The sequence below is a fragment of the Hyla sarda genome, chromosome 5 (assembly GCF_029499605.1).
Source record: "Hyla sarda isolate aHylSar1 chromosome 5, aHylSar1.hap1, whole genome shotgun sequence".
NCBI lineage: Eukaryota > Metazoa > Chordata > Amphibia > Anura > Hylidae > Hyla > Hyla sarda.
In genome coordinates this window covers 151,132,979-151,150,788 of record NC_079193.1, presented here as the reverse complement: position 1 = coordinate 151,150,788, position 17,810 = coordinate 151,132,979, and the positions used below count along the sequence as shown (strand labels likewise).

General features: G+C 39.2%; 1 protein-coding gene across 4 annotated transcripts in view; it reads right to left on the bottom strand.

Moving 5' to 3' along the window:
• Positions 1–17,810, bottom strand: part of SUGCT (succinyl-CoA:glutarate-CoA transferase) — a 1,132,767-nt gene that overhangs the window by 151,794 nt on the left and 963,163 nt on the right. For all 4 annotated transcript variants that reach the window (XR_008844018.1, XM_056520503.1, XM_056520499.1 and 1 more), the window contains one exon: positions 12,167–12,230. Coding sequence is in view for 3 of the 4 variants with exons in the window: in XM_056520503.1 (XP_056376478.1) it covers positions 12,167–12,230 (64 nt within the window). In the remaining variant the exon portion in view is untranslated. The remainder of the gene's footprint in view (positions 1–12,166; positions 12,231–17,810) is intronic.

Sequence of the window (17,810 nt, the reverse complement as noted above, 5' to 3'; positions counted from 1 at the left end):
TTTTTATGTTTTTGTGAATTAAATATAAATGTCTATTACAAGTTAAATCACTTATCCGTTAAAGAGGTACTCCGGCCCTCATACATCTTTTACCCTATCCAAAGGATAGGGGATAAGATGTCTGATCTCGTGGGTCCCACTGCTGGGGACCCCCGCAATCTGTCATTCTGTACCCACCTTTGCAAGTTCTCCGCAGCGCTGGAGGCCCCGAGTGTGCAGCATGATGACCACAGTGTCGGAGTATCGTGATGCCCCCTCCCATAGACTTGCATTGAGGGGGCATGACTGTGAAGTCACGAGCGGGGTGCGGCCATGATGTCACGAGCCACCGACGCTGAACCTATCCTTTGGCTATGGGATAAAATGTCTAGGGGCGAGTACCCCTTTAACTTAGAATTCCCTTGGATCTCAAATTGTCTGATAAAGCCATATTCAGATCATCTCGATACATAACATGATGAAGATTACAGAAATAACAAGCACTAGAAAAAAGACAAAAATAAAAGAAAGGAGCAAAAGCAGTCCTTGAACGGAAGTAAACTAACTAGCCATGTACTGTTAGTTGCACAAAGATGGTAATATTTATGTATATGTACGTTTGGTACAATGTTTCCTATTTATCAGTCTGGTAGCCAATGTAAGCTAACCATTTGGCTCAGCATTGTTAAAAGGGGTACTCCCCTGGAAAACATTTTTTTTTAATCAACTGGTGCCAGAAAGTTAAAGGGGTACTCCGGTGAAAACCTTTTTTCTTTTAAATCAACTGGTGGCAGAAAGTTAAACATATTTGTAAATGACTTCTATAAAAAAATCTTAATCCTTCCAGTACTTATTAGCTGCTGAATGCTACAGAGAAAATTCCTTTCTTTTTGGAACACTGATGACATCACGAACACAGTGCTCTCTGCTGACGTCTCTGTCCATTTTAGCAACCATGCATAGCAGATGTATGCTAAGGGCAGCATGGTGGCTCAGTGGTTAGCACTGCTGCCTTGCAGTGCTGGGGACTTGGGTTCGAATCCCACTAAGGACAACAATAAATAAAACGTTATTATTATTATAATAACGTCAGCAGAGAGAACTGTGGTCGTGATGTCATCAGAGAGCATTCCAAAAAGAAAATAATTTCCTCTGTAGTATTCAGTAGCTAATAAGTACAGGAAGGATTAAGGTTTTTTTTATAGAAGTAATTTACAAATATGTTTAACTTTCTGCCACCAGTTGATTTAAAAGAAAAAAGGTTTTCATCGGAGTACCCCTTTAAACAGATTTGTAAATTACTTCTATTTAAAAATCTTAATCCTTCCAGTACTTATCAGCTGCTACAGATTTTCTTTTCTGTCTGACCACAATGTTCTCTGCTTACATCTCTGTCCATGTCAGGAACTGTCCAGAGCAGAAGCAAATCCCCATAGTAAACCTCTTCTGCTCCGGACAGTTCCTGACATGGAAAGAGGTGTCAGCAGAGAGCACTGTGGTCAGAAAAGAATTTCCTGCTGATAAGTACCGGAAGGATTAAGATTTTTAAATAGAAGTAATTTACAAATCTGTTTACCTTTCTGGCACCAGTTGATCTAAAAAAAAAATTTTTTTACAGTGAAGTAACTCTTTAAAGGAGGGTAAGGAGCTGTATGAATATGTTTTGTAGGGACAATTTGTACTTTGTGCAGGTGCCATGTTTTGTTACATGTAGAGTAGTGCTTAATTAGTGTTTAATTTATATACATTTTTACTATGGCAACAATTCAGGAAAAAAGCTCATAAAGCTATTCCACTTAATTTTTTTTTCCCGCAGCACACACTGATCATCACAAATGCTATTTATTTATTGTACAGGTTGTTATAGAAGGGACAGTACCAAATATGTGCTTGATATGTAATGTCTTTTTAAATGGATTTTTATTTATTTGACTTTTTTCTGATATGGGGATTCTTTACTTGTATAGCAGTACATTAGACTGTATACTAAGAGAACACAGGCATTTCAAGGGGTACTCCACTACCCCAGCGTTCGGAAAATTTGTTCCAAATGCTGGGCGCGGGCTGCAGGGGTCATGATGTCATAGCCACGCCTCTCAATTCAAATCTTTGGGACTTGCATTGAGGGAGTGTGGGGTGACGAGACCCACGAGGGGCGTGGTCGTAAGGTCAGGACCCCCGCAGCCCGCAGCCCGCACCCCGCGTTTGGAACAAAATGTTACAAACGCTGAAGCAGTGGAGTACTCCTGTGAATACCTAATATGACAATACCAAGAGAGGACTTCCAGGAGTAGTGGGTTTCAGCGGCACTGACCAGGAGTAGACATGTCAAGTAGGTAAGAGAACGATCCTTCTCTTACCTACTTGACGTGTCTACTCCTGGTCAGCACCACTGGAACCCACTACTCCTGGAAATCCTCTCTTGGTATTGCTCACCTGGCTGGGAAGGCTGCAGACTGTGCCCCTTACTCACTCACGCTGACCATTGTTGTGTGTGAGCTCACACACCCGCCTCTGGTAAGGGTTAATCCAATATTCGGCTTTTGCACCCTAGTCCGGCGGTTTTACGCTATGAAACGCTCTTCCTTTTCTTTTTAATATGGCAATATGACTGTTGGAGTGGCATGGATATGCAACTAAAATTGACACAATAGGCTTTTCTCCTGTCTTAAACCCCAAAACAGGAGGGGAATGTTGGAGTTGGGAAGAGCAACGTTCACCCTAAATACATTCCCCTCCTGCTAGGAGTTGGTTAGGCTCATTAGAAGTCACCTGAGAGACCTCTTTGAGGAGAAGGCTTGGTCTCTCAGGAAAGGGCTCCCAGTTTCAGACACGGGCAATGCTAGCTCAAGTCTGTGGAGACATGCTGGACAACTGGTGTTATAGAACAGTAGGCTCCAAACGTTGTCCTGTTTTAGTGTTTAGCTGAGCAGGTTTCCATTTTGTCTAAAGTGCAAAAGTGCATATGGTTGCCAATGGTTGTCTTTGAGGATGAAGAATAAAATTTGCTGTGGCCAGTTTAAAATGAACATAGCTGTGTTTGGACTGTGTCTGTGGTATACTAAGCATCTCAGACCCTTGAGATGGTGAACCCTGCGAGAGAGTAACCCCCAAGTTTGTAACACTAAGTATACTTTTAATCAACCCGGAGTTGTTTGTCCATATAAACTGGCCTAATAGGGTCAAGAGGATCACAATGTGATCAGAGGGGTGCCCTCTCTACTTATTATTGGATTAAACAGTGGCAATCAAAAACTTGTTATCTCTGCCCTTAAAGGGGTACTCCGCCCCTAGATTTGCTTGTAGAAACAGCGGAGTAGAATACAGTTCCAGTAATGTGGACAATATTTTAACCAATCTTATCCCCACACTGTGACAAATGTAATTGCAGTGCAGATTTTAGCCCCGGATGTTACCCCTTTTCAAGGTATTACATATCTTATATGTATTGCAAAAGATTTTCCAACCTCTTTGACAGGAGTGATGTCCTCGGGGGTCGCTATATTTACTTAAGGTACCTGTTGTACATGGACACCAGGTTCCAGGATGTACACATGTCATCCAGGAGAATCTAGGGGAGTTATGGGGAATCCAGGAGATAGTTGAACATTTAGCTTACATTTAGCTGGGAGTTTTAGCGAGTCCTATTTTTAGGCCTGTTTTTTTATGGGGTGAAGGCCATTCCAGGTTTTTCAAAGGAGCCCATGGCAGCACAAGTGCTGGAGACTTTACAAATGAAGATACACATTATTAATAACAATAGTAGGTGTAATATGCTGATCTATGAAACATTCCACAGAAAACTGATACAAAAAGCCAGTGCCTTGTATTTTCCATTCTTGTAAAATTGGCACATATTTTTATTGAGTTCATTAAATTATTATTTGATTTTACTCCTAGTGTAATATTTGGCAACTGTAATAAATCCTTGTTCTCACAAACTATGGAAAACCCACACATACTTCAGACGGTTTCTTTTTCCTGTCTGCTAAATCTACTTTTACAATATTTCAATATAGAGCATTAACCAGTTAAAAGAATGAACTCATAAAGTGGAAAATGATTAAGAAAATGGTTTACAGCAGCAACACAAATCCATTGTGAACGCCTATGTAGTAAATATTGGTTTAAATGTATTAAAATATTATAGACTGCTAAAGGCTGTTATTGCTTCTTGACAATATTTCAGTATGTGATTCTGAGCACTAAAAACAATAATGATGCTTTGATTTTTTTTTCATGCTAAATCATCTTAAAAGGGAACTCCAGTGCTCCAGCGTTCTGAACTTTTTCTTCAGAATGCTCAGAGCTGGAGGCCGTGATCGTGACGTCACCGACATGCCCTCTTGTGACGTCGTGCTACGCCCACTCCATGCATTTCTATGGACATGAATGGAGGGTGTGGGGTGTGACGTCACGAGGGGGCGTGGCAGTGACGTCACGACCACTGCCACAGGAACTCGGCATCCTATCCCCTATTCTTTTGATAGAGAGTAAGATGTCTAGCAGTACTAGAGTACCTCTTTAAACGACACAATATTTAAATTAACACGTAAACACATCTAGGTGGTTCAAAGAGGGCACTAACGCTAAAGTTTATCATAGCCACATTACTAGAATTCATGGAGAGAATAGATTGCCCTTTTTTAAACATATACTTTGGGGGGAGCTTATACCGTGTTTTGTATATACAGAATATAGGCCATGTCTTGACTCATACCAGACATCAACAGTTGCACCCATGTCAGTTATCTTAATGCACTAATTCTCAAAAGTGTGGTGTATCTGGGCCTATTAATATACATACCTATCTGAAATATATTGGTGCCTGTTTAAGAGATGTTGAGCTGGCACCTGACACCTTATGCCCTTATGAATAAGGAATTTGAGTATACATTTTATTGGTATTGTCCTTTTTTCTAGCTGTTAATGTATTCCTTTAAACCTTTGATCACTCTGGGCTTAGCAGTTCAGTGGGTGGTCCTACTCAGCTATTGACAGCTAACTCTCCACACTCAGGAGGATGTTAATCATTGAGTAGGTCCTGAGCCCACAGTGAGTACAGTTTTAAAGTCTAAAATTACTAGTACTACAGAATATCTTCCTACAAAAATATATATCAATCTGCTCAACTCATTTTACTCTAAAACATACTGGCAACAGATGTAACTGCATTTTCAGGCTATGTTCACACACTGTAAAATCAGCCTTTTTTTCACAGTAAAAGGACCATAAAATCAGGTAAAAAATGTCAATTGTTGTCTAACGAGTTATATTAGAGTCTTCAGAAAAGCAACCATTAAAGTGCACATTTTGTTAAAAATAAAATAAAATATGAACAGAGGTCTACATGAGTCTTGTGGACAATATTTAAATGGACTTGTTTTTCTTTAATTGAATATGGCTTTAAATGCTAAATTAACTTACATGTTCATTGTGCTGGAGTTAGGGGAGTGCAGAGCATACTTTGGATCTGCTTCATAAACTGTGGGTGCCGGCTGTTATCTACAGCTGGCACCCACCCTCAGTGACTGGGATAGAAGATAACTTTGATCCTGGCAGTTTAGCCATTTTTACCACAGAATGAATGCCAAAAAAAAAAAAGTCAGAATTGTATTTATTTCCATTCCATTACCAGTACAATACATGGCAAAATAAAGGATGGTACAAAAAAGTACAACTAGTTCTGCAAAAAAAAAAACAAGCTATAATATACCCCATCCAAGGCGAGGAGGAAAAAATTAGATCAACAAAAATAAGCCAGTCAGCAAGGGGTTAAAATCATATACTACAAGATCATATTTTCTGTGATGTAAACTTTTCATCTTAAACTAAACAAAACTGCTAGTTATTTCCAGGCAAAAGCTTAGAGAAACAGTTCTGGGATGGTTTAGATAAGATCAATTGTTTTACTTTCTCGGAGAGGTCTATTAGGCCCATGTTTAGTTGTAAGATAGAAATCTAATCTATGGTTTATTTTTCAGTACACACAAGATATTTACAAATCCGGATCTGTATGAATGAATGAATGAACAGCAAATATTGTCTGTTTACTTTATGACTAAAAATAACAAAAAATAAAGAGCACTTAGGACAGTCTATAGTGCAAGGGAAAGGAAAAAAATATTATTTTCGTTATTTTGACTGTATGTTATTGATATACTGGAGTATACTTGATGGGTGTGTGTATACCTGTCACTATTATGACAACCTAAGTTTGATGTACAGTAAATAGTATTGGTTTCTATTCCACTGTTAACAGTTGTTATGCCAGATCCATTTTAAAACATCCTAATAAATATTTATCCATATAAAGGCACAAGGCAGTAGGTCATGGGCATTTATTTGGGTCACTTAATATCAAGTTGACATTAAAGGGGTACTCTGCCCCTAGACATCTTATCCCCTATCCAAAGGATAGGGGATAAGATGTCAAATTGCGGGACCCCCGGGATCTACCATGCAGCACCAACCTTTAGCGGCTTCCGGAATCGCTGGAGGTCCTCAGGCTTAGTCCATCTCGACCACGAGGACGGAGCATAGTGATGTCACGGCTCCGCCCCATGTGACGTCACACGAGGGCGGAGCCGTGACATCACTATGCTCCGTCCCCGTGATCGCCAGTAATCAGACCCGGAGCGAACACGCTCCAGGGACTGATTCTAGCGGGGTGCGGCGTGGAAGATCACGGGGGTCCCCTTTGGATAGGGGATAAGATGTCTTAGCGCCGGAGTACCCCTTTAAAGCTGGGTTAAGGTTGGTCAGTATTTTTTAGCCAAAAGCAAGGGGTGGACCTGACACAGACAAAAATTATAATGAAAAGATTTGCAGCTTTTTTTTGTGCTTTGCCTAAAATACTGACCAAAATACTAGGTGTGAACACATCCAAACTTTTCATAGAAGGGTACAATGTTACTTTTCACAAACACCTCAGCTGCTGTGGAACCTCTTTCTCATAACTTAGAGTGATATTCTTGCCCACTATGAAAAACTATACTACTTAATTGTTTTTATTTAAAAAAAAATCAGCAGTGCCTGAAGCCACAGAAGCAAACAACTACAAAATAAACAATAGAGCTCCCACAGTATTGACTCGATAATGGTTTAATAATGGGGTCAGTTTCCATCATTGTTTCAGAGTTTTTAAACAGCACTGCTGAATATATTTTTCGATAACACTGGAGCAGAGTGGAAAAAAAAAAACGATGAGAACACAATCTAACACAATATATGATCGAACCTTTTTATAACATATTGGATCTTCATTCCTTACAGTTTTTCTTGCCCATGTAAATAGACTCATGTACACATTTTTTAAGAATTAGGGGGAGATTTATCAAAACCTGTGTAGTGAAAAAGTTGCCCAGTTGCCCATAGCAACCAATCAGATTGCTTCTTTAATTTTTAAAAAGACCTCTCTGAAATTAAAGAAGCAATCCGATTGGTTGCTATGGGCAACTGGGCAATTTTTCCACTACACAGGTTTTGATGAATCTCCATAGTTTTGAAATCTCTGGGGAAATGTATTATGCATAATGCCCATGTGTTGTTTTTATAAACATATCATTGTCTTTTATGGCTTCATGGTCACTGTCATGTCAAACAACTTCCCTCTGTAATGTGATTCATAACATATTTGTAAATAACTTAATTTACCAAAGATGACTCCTTACCCCTGAATAACAGCTCTAAAATCTTGTTAATCAGGTGTCTGTCCTTGCAATCTGCAGTCCATTACTGTCTCTACTTACAGAGAAATGCAGGACAAAACATAGGAAGAGGGGATGTGGCTTAGCATGTGCTCTGTGCAGGAGTGAAAGAGAGAGAGAGAGCCTGGACTGTGTACCTGCAAGCTGGGCCAGTCTGCTGTTAAAGGCTCCCCTCTCCTCTCTATCTACTCCTATAAGGATCAGGGCAGTTGAGCTCTATGTTGTATATAACTAGCCCTTTTCCAGAAAGAAGAAACATGTTAAAGTGGTTATCAAGGAATACTGAAACAAAGCTAATTCTTCTAAAAACCACACCACCCCTGTCCTCTGGTTGTGTGCAGTATAAGAAGTAAGCTCCATTTACTTCACTGGAACTGAGCTGCAATATCACACACAACCTGAGGACAGGTGTGGTGCTGTTTTTGAAGAAATCAGCTCTGCTTTTCTTATACTGGATAACCTCTTCAATGGAAAGAATCCTAAAACGGCTGTCTAGAGACTGGTGTCTGGTTTGTCTAATATACTTTTTATGTTTCAATGGGAAGCTACTTACAGGGCTAGCTACCTAAAGGTGGCACTAGAAAGTTTTTAGAGGAGACTTTACCTGCATACTTTTTTTTTTTCCATAGAGAATAGCCTGTAAGACTTCATACACCAGCTGGGGCCAGGTCTATATCTCAGCTTGACCATCTACACACAGCACTGTCCTGTGACATGTATGAAAATAAAATCTGCATATTTTGTCTACTAGAAGTGCATGGCAAGGCAATCCATGCATAATCTACCATACCACTCAGTACTGTAAATAAATGTGTGTTATACCATAAAATGTATTCCGGATGCTAAAGCCTTATATACCTATGTGGATATATTGGAGGGATAGATGACCCATGAGAAACAACATAATAAATCCATCTCCATTTGTGTTCTTATTAAACATATTGCTATCCATTAAGAACTGAATGGGATCTTTTGAAGGGTTTAACAGTGTAGGTTCCCATTTCCCTTCTGCACAGTGATGTTTTACAGTCATGAACTAAACTACAGCTTGTTGGTGGTGTGTAAGATTTTACCTAGTTATATAGAAGACACAATTTCTAGTATGTTTTACCTGCACAATGTAGCTTCATTTGTATGTCCCCCTGACATCCTTGGACATTCCTTTCAACTCCCTCATCTTGCACTTTGCGTGTGTCCCTGAAGGGGTATTCTCTTTCTCAAAGATAAATTAAGTAATGTATGCAGAATGAATGCAAGCTCCCTCTGAAACCAAAAAGCTTTCCTACCTGCATAAAAAGCTCAATTGCCAGGTCCCAGACTGCCAATAATTTCCAGATGTGTCTGTGTGTCTGCAAATGTGTGTAAGAGTGTATACGTTTGTGCAAACACTGATACATAGCATTTCAGGGGATGAATATTTATGGTATTACTTAATCACATTATGGGGAAAGTGTCACAATGAACATTACTTATTAAAAGGAAGGATGTTACTTATTTTAATTCTATTTGTTGGTATAGTATGTTTTTTCTCACATTTCACACTTTTTGTTCTTGAGAATCCATTGTCTTGTTTGTTGTCTAATTTTTAACTCTTTCCCTCCACATTTTTGTTTCTGCCTTTTTTTTCTCATCCTGGCCATTCAAAACCATGACTTATTGACTTATAAAGGCAATATATAATGTATTGAGCAACTTAAAAATAGGGGAGGGGGATGGAAAGAATGCAAATACAACATTGGGGTTGATTTCTTAGTGTGGAGGGTAGTTTTCTTAGTGTTTTTTTTTAATTTCCTGACAGGAATTTTTCCACAGTATTTAATAACTTTTCCCTTTGTTTTGCTTTTCCCTACGTTTTCCATTTTTTACAACTGTTCTGAGCTGTCGGGCTCAAATTCACCACATTTTATGTGGAAACATTAGTAAATATGTTGGGGACATGCCCCTTTTGTGAAGGACATGCCCCTTTCCTCTGGCAGGCCAAACCTTTTTCTGGTTTTCTGAGAAAAGTGTGGAGTTGGTTGGGTTAATATGATTTTTTTGGTGCATTCCCATGGGGAACACATTTGGGTTTTGTTTTTAAAGAGTTTACCTTGCAGTAGAAATTACTTGTAACCTTTTGGCTGGGTTTTCATTTGGGATTTATTTTTGCCACCAAAAACTGCTGTGTCAATTTTCACTACCAAGATGCAGTTCTTATGGCGCTTTTTCAAAAGTAGTGGGTTTTAGTCTGGTGATTCCTTTATCATGTTACTCAAAGAATTCTATTGAAGAATTGGAGAAACATATGCCAGAAAAACGCTATTGCTAAACACTTATGGTGTTCTTGATTGGATTCTTTTGTCCCCTATAGACTTCTATTAAAGGAAAATGCCAAGATTTGTTAAAAAAAACAAAAACACAATTTTCCCAACATGCTGTAATTTAATTGTCACTGAGCCCATAACCGCATAAAAACCCCAAGATGAGTGAAAAAATGACAAAGGAAAAAAAATGCAAAGTGAGTTTCTGCTAAATTCTGCTAACATCCTGTATGGCGGACCCTTTTTTTTTTTTTTTTTTTTTTTACCTGAATGAGGTATTTTGGTGTCCATTTTTGAAAAAAAAAAAAAAGGGAAACCTAGCCTCATAGAGTAACTGTAATTTATATAAGCTTTTAAAGAGTAGTGTTGAGCGACATAGGCCATATTCGAATTTGCGATATTTCGCAAATATATGGACGAATATTCGTCATATATTCTCAAAATTCGCATATTCGCAATATTCACAGCCTTTTTTTAATATGCGCCATAAAATTTGCATGCGCATTCACCATAAAATTTGCATGTGCAATATCGCGTGATAAAAGAGCAAAAAGAAGGGAGTGATCAATATGCGCGAATATCCGCATAAGCAAATTTCCGTGCGCCCGCCAGTCTGACACAGTAACTAGTATTGGAGCCTTGTTTACACCACAAGCTGGAATCAGGGAGGGATGATCACTGTGATGTGTACTGTGAAAAAAAAGTGAATATTCGAAATTGCGAATATTTAGCACTATATTCGCAAATTTGCGAATATGCGATATTCGCGATAAATATTCGCATTGCGTATATTCACGCCCAACACTATTAAAGAGTACCTGTCATGATCTTGTTAAATGTTATATTCCTCCCAGTTCACTGCCCCCATCATGATAAACCGTCCCTGCCTTTATTTTTATTATCTGTTCATTTTCTACCTTGATATTGCGCTGTATTTTCTGCTCAGTCAGATTCACAGACATGGAAGGGGCATTACCCAGCAGGCGTGACATCATCTGAAGCCATACAAGGGATAACTTCCTCCCTCACTCTGCTACACACAGCCCAGGGCAGTTCAGTGTGTGATGAGCTCTGATTGAATTAGGCTGCACACACACCCCTCAGCACTCCAGACTGCATTTCCTGATTTTGGACTTCTGTCAGGCCACCAGGACTCCAAAATCTGTGCAAGAGGTGTGTGTGTGTGGGGGGGGGGGGGGATGTGCTCTGGACAAGTAGAGAGACACCTAGTGGAAGCTTTTTTAAACACAAATAAAACATAGAAAACTTCATTTTTTTAAACAAAGTACATTAAAAAGATTTTTTATTTACCATAAGGAGTGTAAGAGCAAAAACTAATTTTAATGAGAGTGCCCATTTAATATGGCATCCATAAAAGTCAAAAGTTGAGATCACACCAGGGCTCAATCCTGAGAGCCTACTGTAATCACGAGTGTGGCAGGAAGTCTGCCAGAACCGGATGTGCTCTATTAAAGTCTATACTATCAAGTATTATAGTCTATGAAGCGTAGTAGGATCGGGCAGCTGGCCTAGCCCTTCAACCAGTTATAACTCACAATCGCAGTGGGTCACAGGTCTGAGAAGTGGTCAATGTCAAAAGTTTATATAAATGATAAATACAGCAATATCGCATTTATATTGTTTTTTGTGTTCATTTTATGTTCATTTACTTTAATGTACCGAAAGTACTTAAATGGCCCTTATTTGGCCCTTACCTGCTATAAGAACTGCTTGGCATCCCATTACTGCATTGCACAGGTCAGGTCAAGCAACAGGATGGGACATCCCTGTCTTAGGATAATATTGTTGCCATTGACAGTAGCATCTAGGATGTTAAAGTGCTTGGATTGGAACTACCTTTGACCTTGCCCATTACATGCAGGTATCACCCCCCCTTACAGATGCTACACTAGGCAAAACATGAGTATCTATTTTGTCCAAATGTTTACTTAATACAATTTTATAATATAATGTGGGTACCCATGTTTCATGTGAGTGATAAAATGATATTATCTGAAGATTTTTATAGCGAGAACAAAGTAATATCAATTAAATAACATGTATCCAATGAGTTATTATGGAAATAAAGTTATAAGGACAAGTACTGTCAGCTAAAAACTTTATACATATCAACATTTAAAAGAATGTAACAACATTTAAAGCAAATGGTTAACTAACCTGGCACTGATATCTTTCCTGCAGTCGGGTGTTCCATTTCAAGAATAAGTCCATTGTGGGCAACCTGTAAAGCACACATATTATTCATAGTGTAAAATAATTAAAAAAAATACTTTGACTGTAACATGTTGTAGTAAAAAATTTACTTAATAAATTGAATTAATGTTTTATTATAAACATATTTTTAATTGTTTGTGGTTTTTTGGATATGTTATTGGCATTATACATGGAACAAAAATTATCTTAGACTATTTTAGTTTTTGAACTGTTAAAAAGAGCCATCACAAAAGGCATTGTCCACTACCCCAATCCCTCACACTGTTCATACCATGATTGTGCCCTACGTGGCACTTATACCATGGCAACCTGTCAAAATGGAATGCTGACAAATACATGCATGGACAGGCACGGGCTCTATAGACTTTAATGGTCTAAATGTAGTCAAACATTATTTGAACATATAAATGTTTGGGCTTAGATCTTAAAGTATAGTTTGCTGCACTTTTGAGTCCGAGCCCAAATACATACATGTTCAGAAAGGATTTGAACATAGTCTCTAGTTGACTAGTTGATGTTTGGCCTACTCAAGTCTATGCAGCACTCGTTGACCATGCATGCATACAATGACATCCCATTTTGGCAGGTAAAGATGCCACAAAGGGCACAATTGTGGTGTGAACTTACTGTTTATAGTGGAGAAATTCCATCTCTTTCTGATACAGACCTCCAAATATCTGTATAACCATATAATTTCATGATAACTCTGGCTGACATTAGGTACACATAGAAAGAATGTAGGCACTCACTGCTGTTTATATGTTGAACTTAATAATAATAATACCATATGCCGTAAACTCCTAAGCTTTCCCTAGTTGTTGCTACTGGCTGCCAGAATGTTATCATTAAAAACTATCGGGAGATTTATCAAAACCTGTCCAGAGGAAAAGTTGCCCAGTTGCCCTGTCTATGCCAGGGTTTTGAAGCTTAGCATCAGAAAAACACAAAACTTTGATCACTGTGAAGAAATTGTAAATAAGGAATCAAATTTTTGGACGTAATAAAATGCAGAAAGTGCTGTTTAACACAGGATATTAAAAGGGTTATCCAGATGATAAAAACATATTCCTTATTCACAGGATAGGGGATAAGTGTCTGATTGCGGGTGGTTCAATCACTGGGGCACCCCGTGATTTCTAAAACGGGCCTGTCTCTTCTCAATGAGCACATTGCATGCAGTAATTTTTCCACCACGATGACCCGTCACTGTATAACGTCCGTAATGAATTACAGGCATATACTGGTGCAAACGGGCAGTTACAAAATCCCATAGGCTGCAATGCGATTTAGTCTCGGCTGTCAGGGGTTTTGTAACGGCTGGGTTTCGCCGAAAATCGTGACGGAACATGCAACGGAACTTCAATAACGGTAAAATCACTAGTGTGAAGAGAGCCTAACCCCTTTAATTTTGGGATGAAACTTCTCAAAATACAAATCAATGTGCACAAATGTGACTGCACTTGTGGGCTGTGGTGCAGCATGTATTCCAAGATCACTACAAGATATATAACATAATGTATTTCCTCAAACTGTAAAGAAGATTCATTCGCTGTGTAAGCTTTATAATTGTATAAATAGGTGAACATATGCTTTAGTTGTTCACATTTTGACTTTTGTTATTAAGGGAACATTACTTTTGCAACTGTAACATGTATGAGTCATTTTTCTGGCAGGGAGTGCTGGGACTTCTAGCTCTACAACAAATGGAATGCTGCAGGTTATTTTAAGCTGGAGTAAAAGTCATAACACCTTCAATTTTCCAAGACTGCATTCGGAAAGTTTTCAGACCCTTTCACTTTTTTTCACATTTTATGTTATGTTGCGGCCTTGTGCTAAAATAAAATAAACCTCAAGGTTCAACCTATTATTCTGCACTCCCCGATTACCCCATCATAGGAATGTGAAAACAAAATTTTAGAAATATTGGCAAACTTATTAACACAGAAGAACTAGAATTTTGCATAGACATAAATATTCAGACCCTTCCCCTTCCCATTTCGCTTGATCTTTGAGATGTTTCTACACCTTAATTGTAACCACCTGTGGGGGTTTTCACCGGATGGGACAGGGAGACTGTCTCAGGGTTAAGGGAAAGCTGAATAGAGCAAAGTACAGGGATATTAATAATAAAAACCTGATCCAGAGTGCTCCGGACACCAGATTGGGCTGAAGATTCACCTTTTAAAAATGCAATGACCCTAAGCACACAGCCAAGACAACACATGAGCGGCTCAGGGATAATGCTTTAAATCTCATAAAGTGGCCCAGCCAAAGTCCTGACTTGAACCTAATCCAACATCTCTGGTGAGACCCGAAAATGGCTTCCACAAACTGTCCACATCCAATCTGATACAGCTTGGGAGGTTACGCAGAGTAGAATGGCAGAAAATCCCCAAATAAAGGTGTGTAAACCTTGTGGCACCATACACAGGAAAGTAAAAGGTCTGAATACTTATGTTAATGTAATATTTACATTTTCGCCTTTTCAATACATTATTAAGGATATCTTACAATTTGTTTTTCACTTTGTCATTATGGGGTACTGGGTGCAGAATGATGGGGGAAAACTTGATTTTTTTTTTTATTTCAGCACAAGGCTGCAACAGATCAAAATGTGAAAAAAGTGAAAGGGTATGAAAACTTTCCAAATGCACTATATATACTGGTATACAGAACAAAATACCCTGTGGTTGTCACGCTGCACACTCAGAGCCTCCAGCGCTGCAGAGAGCTTGCAAAGGTGGGTGCTGAATGACAGATTGCGGGGGTTCCCAGCGGCGAGACCCACGCGATCAGACATATTATTCTCTATCCTTTGGATACCCCTTTAAAAGAGATATACCATGTACAAAAACTTACTCCCGGAATAGGGCATGTCAGCCACTGCTTCGACTCGCTCTATTCCCAGGGAGAGCAGGGGCCCAGCGGTCGGATGCCTGGGGATAAGATTTTTTTTTACTAGATACTTCTACTTTAACAGAAATACTAAAATAAATTATGGTAATCCAAATACATTATAAGTGATTCTATTTGCCATTTAAAGCATTATTTAAGGGTTCCAAACACTTCTATTTTAAGTAGATTGAGAAGAAATGCCTTAAAAGGTTTGAGCATAATTTAACCACGCACAATGGAATTGGTTAAGATCCATATAGATGTTTATTGAGTTTTTTACGTTCTCTTTTTAAAATGTATTTTTGGACCATATTGTAAGGGCTTATCCAAAGCTATAAAATATCTATTTTATTGAGTAAATGATAAAAACTTTTATTTTCCACAACCTATCAAATATGTGAAACATAAAAAAAATAGAATTTCTTATGAATCCTTTATCGTGACTTAAAGGAGTACTCCGGGATGTTAAAATTGTCATTCATACTGCCGGCAGTAAAAAAAAAATAAAGAGGTACATACCTTCCGTCGCTCCCCTGGCGCTCCAGTCTCCGCCACAATCCTCTTCCTGGTTGCCGGTGGTCGGTGAGTCATACTGCACTCAGTCAATCACCAGCTGCTGCGAAGTCCTGCCTCGGCCGGTGATAGGCTGAGCGGCAGTGTGATGTCACTCTGCCTCTCAGCCTATCTCCGGCCGAGGCGGGACTTCGCTGCGGCCGGTGATTGGCTGAGTTCAGTATGACTCACTGACTACCGGCAACCAGGAAGAGGATCGCGGCAGAGGCAGAAGCGGGTTACTGGAGGCACCAGGGGAGCGACGGAAGGTATGTACCTCTTTATTTTTTTTTAATGCGGGCAGTATGAATGACAATTTTAACATCCCGGAGTACTCCTTTAAATGATCACCCAGATTCCAGTAACAGTGGCTGCCAGAAAGGAGGTTCAATTGCTAGTAGCATACAATATAGCCATTGCCATACACATAGGGTATCTATCTTTTAGTTCCCCTTTAGGATTATCCAAACTCCTCTACTATGTATACCAAAACTAGCAGAGTAACTGGTATTGCTTGGTCTTCCTACCAAAAGCTTGTAGGAGAGGAAAAGTAACAGTGATGCTCATGTCCTCATATCCGATCCTGATATACCAACCTCATATCCTGTCTTCATAGCCTAACCTCTTGTCCAGTCCTCATATTCTGTCCTTATATTAGGTCCTAATATCCCGTCATGTCCTGACCTCACATTCCATCCTTATATCCCGACCTCACATCCCTTCCCCTACACTAACTATTCTCTGCGCCTGCCTGCCAGACAGTCAGCAGGATATTTAAAAGTCCCGGGCAATCTATGCAGCCTGAGAGTAATGTAATCATGAACTCTACCAGAAGCCCCATAGATCTGTTTGGGACATCAGACAAAAAAAAAAAAAAAACATCCTCCCATAAGGATATGGGTTAGGGATGATTTAATTATCCTATAGTTTTAGTTGACATATGTGTACAAAGTTTCATCAAAATATTTTAAGCCATTTGGAAGTTATACTTGAACATACATCTATAGACACATGGATACATTGAGTTTTATATATAAAGATCAATAAAAAAAAGAAAGTGAAACATTTTAATCCTTTTGACAGAAGGGGGACCAAGTTAATAAAGGGGAGGTAAAAAAATGCAAGAATTTAAAGGGGTACTCTGCCATAAAACATCTTATCCCCTATCCGAAGGATAGGGGATACGATGTCTGATCAAGTGGGGTCCTGCCGCTGGGGACCCCAGCCATCTCCGGGCCAGCATCAGCCACGCTAGAACAAGGAAGCTTGGAGCTTCTGCGTTTGTGAGTTCACACCATGCTCACTTCATTCATGTCTATGGGAGTACCCCTTTAATCTTTGCAGACCCCAGAGAGAGCACAATGTTATTTTGTTAAAAAATCTAAATTATGAATTTTATGTCCAGTACACCTGAAGAAGAAGGTGTAACCTTTGAAACGTGTTGTCCTGGCTGTAAACTGCCATTCTTGACTGGATAAAGACGGCATTGATTTACAAATCTGAAGTCTCCGGGAGTGCGTCTTTCAAACCAAAAAACAACAACATTTTTTTTAAACCAACTGGTGCCAGAACGTTGAACAGATTTGTAAATTACTTCTATTTAAAAGTCTTAATCCTTCCAGTACTTATCAGCTGCTGTATGTTCCAGATGAAGTTCTTTTCTCTTTAAATGTCCTTTCTGTCTGACCACAGTGCTCTCTGCTGACACCTCTGTCCATGTCAGGAGCTGTCTAGAGCAGGAGCAAATCCCCATAGCAAACCTCTCCTGCTCCGGACAGTTCCTGAGACAGACAGAGGTGTCAGCAGAGAGCACTGTGGCCAGACAGAAAATAAATTTAAAAAGAAAAGAACTTCCTGTGGAGCATACATCAGCTGATAAGTACTGAAAGGATTAATATTTTTTAAATAGAAGTAATTTTACAAATCTGTTTAACTTTCTGGCACCAGTTGATTTTAAAAAAAAAAAGTGTTTTTCACCAGAGTACCCCTTTAAGAAGATTTTGTCTTTACTATAATCCTTAGAGAGGTTTTAAGACTCTTTTACTGGGTCAAACATTAAAGGGGTACGCCGCCCCTAGACATCTTATCTCTTATCCAAAGGAACACACACATATTGCAGAAAATCCCATGCCAAATGTCC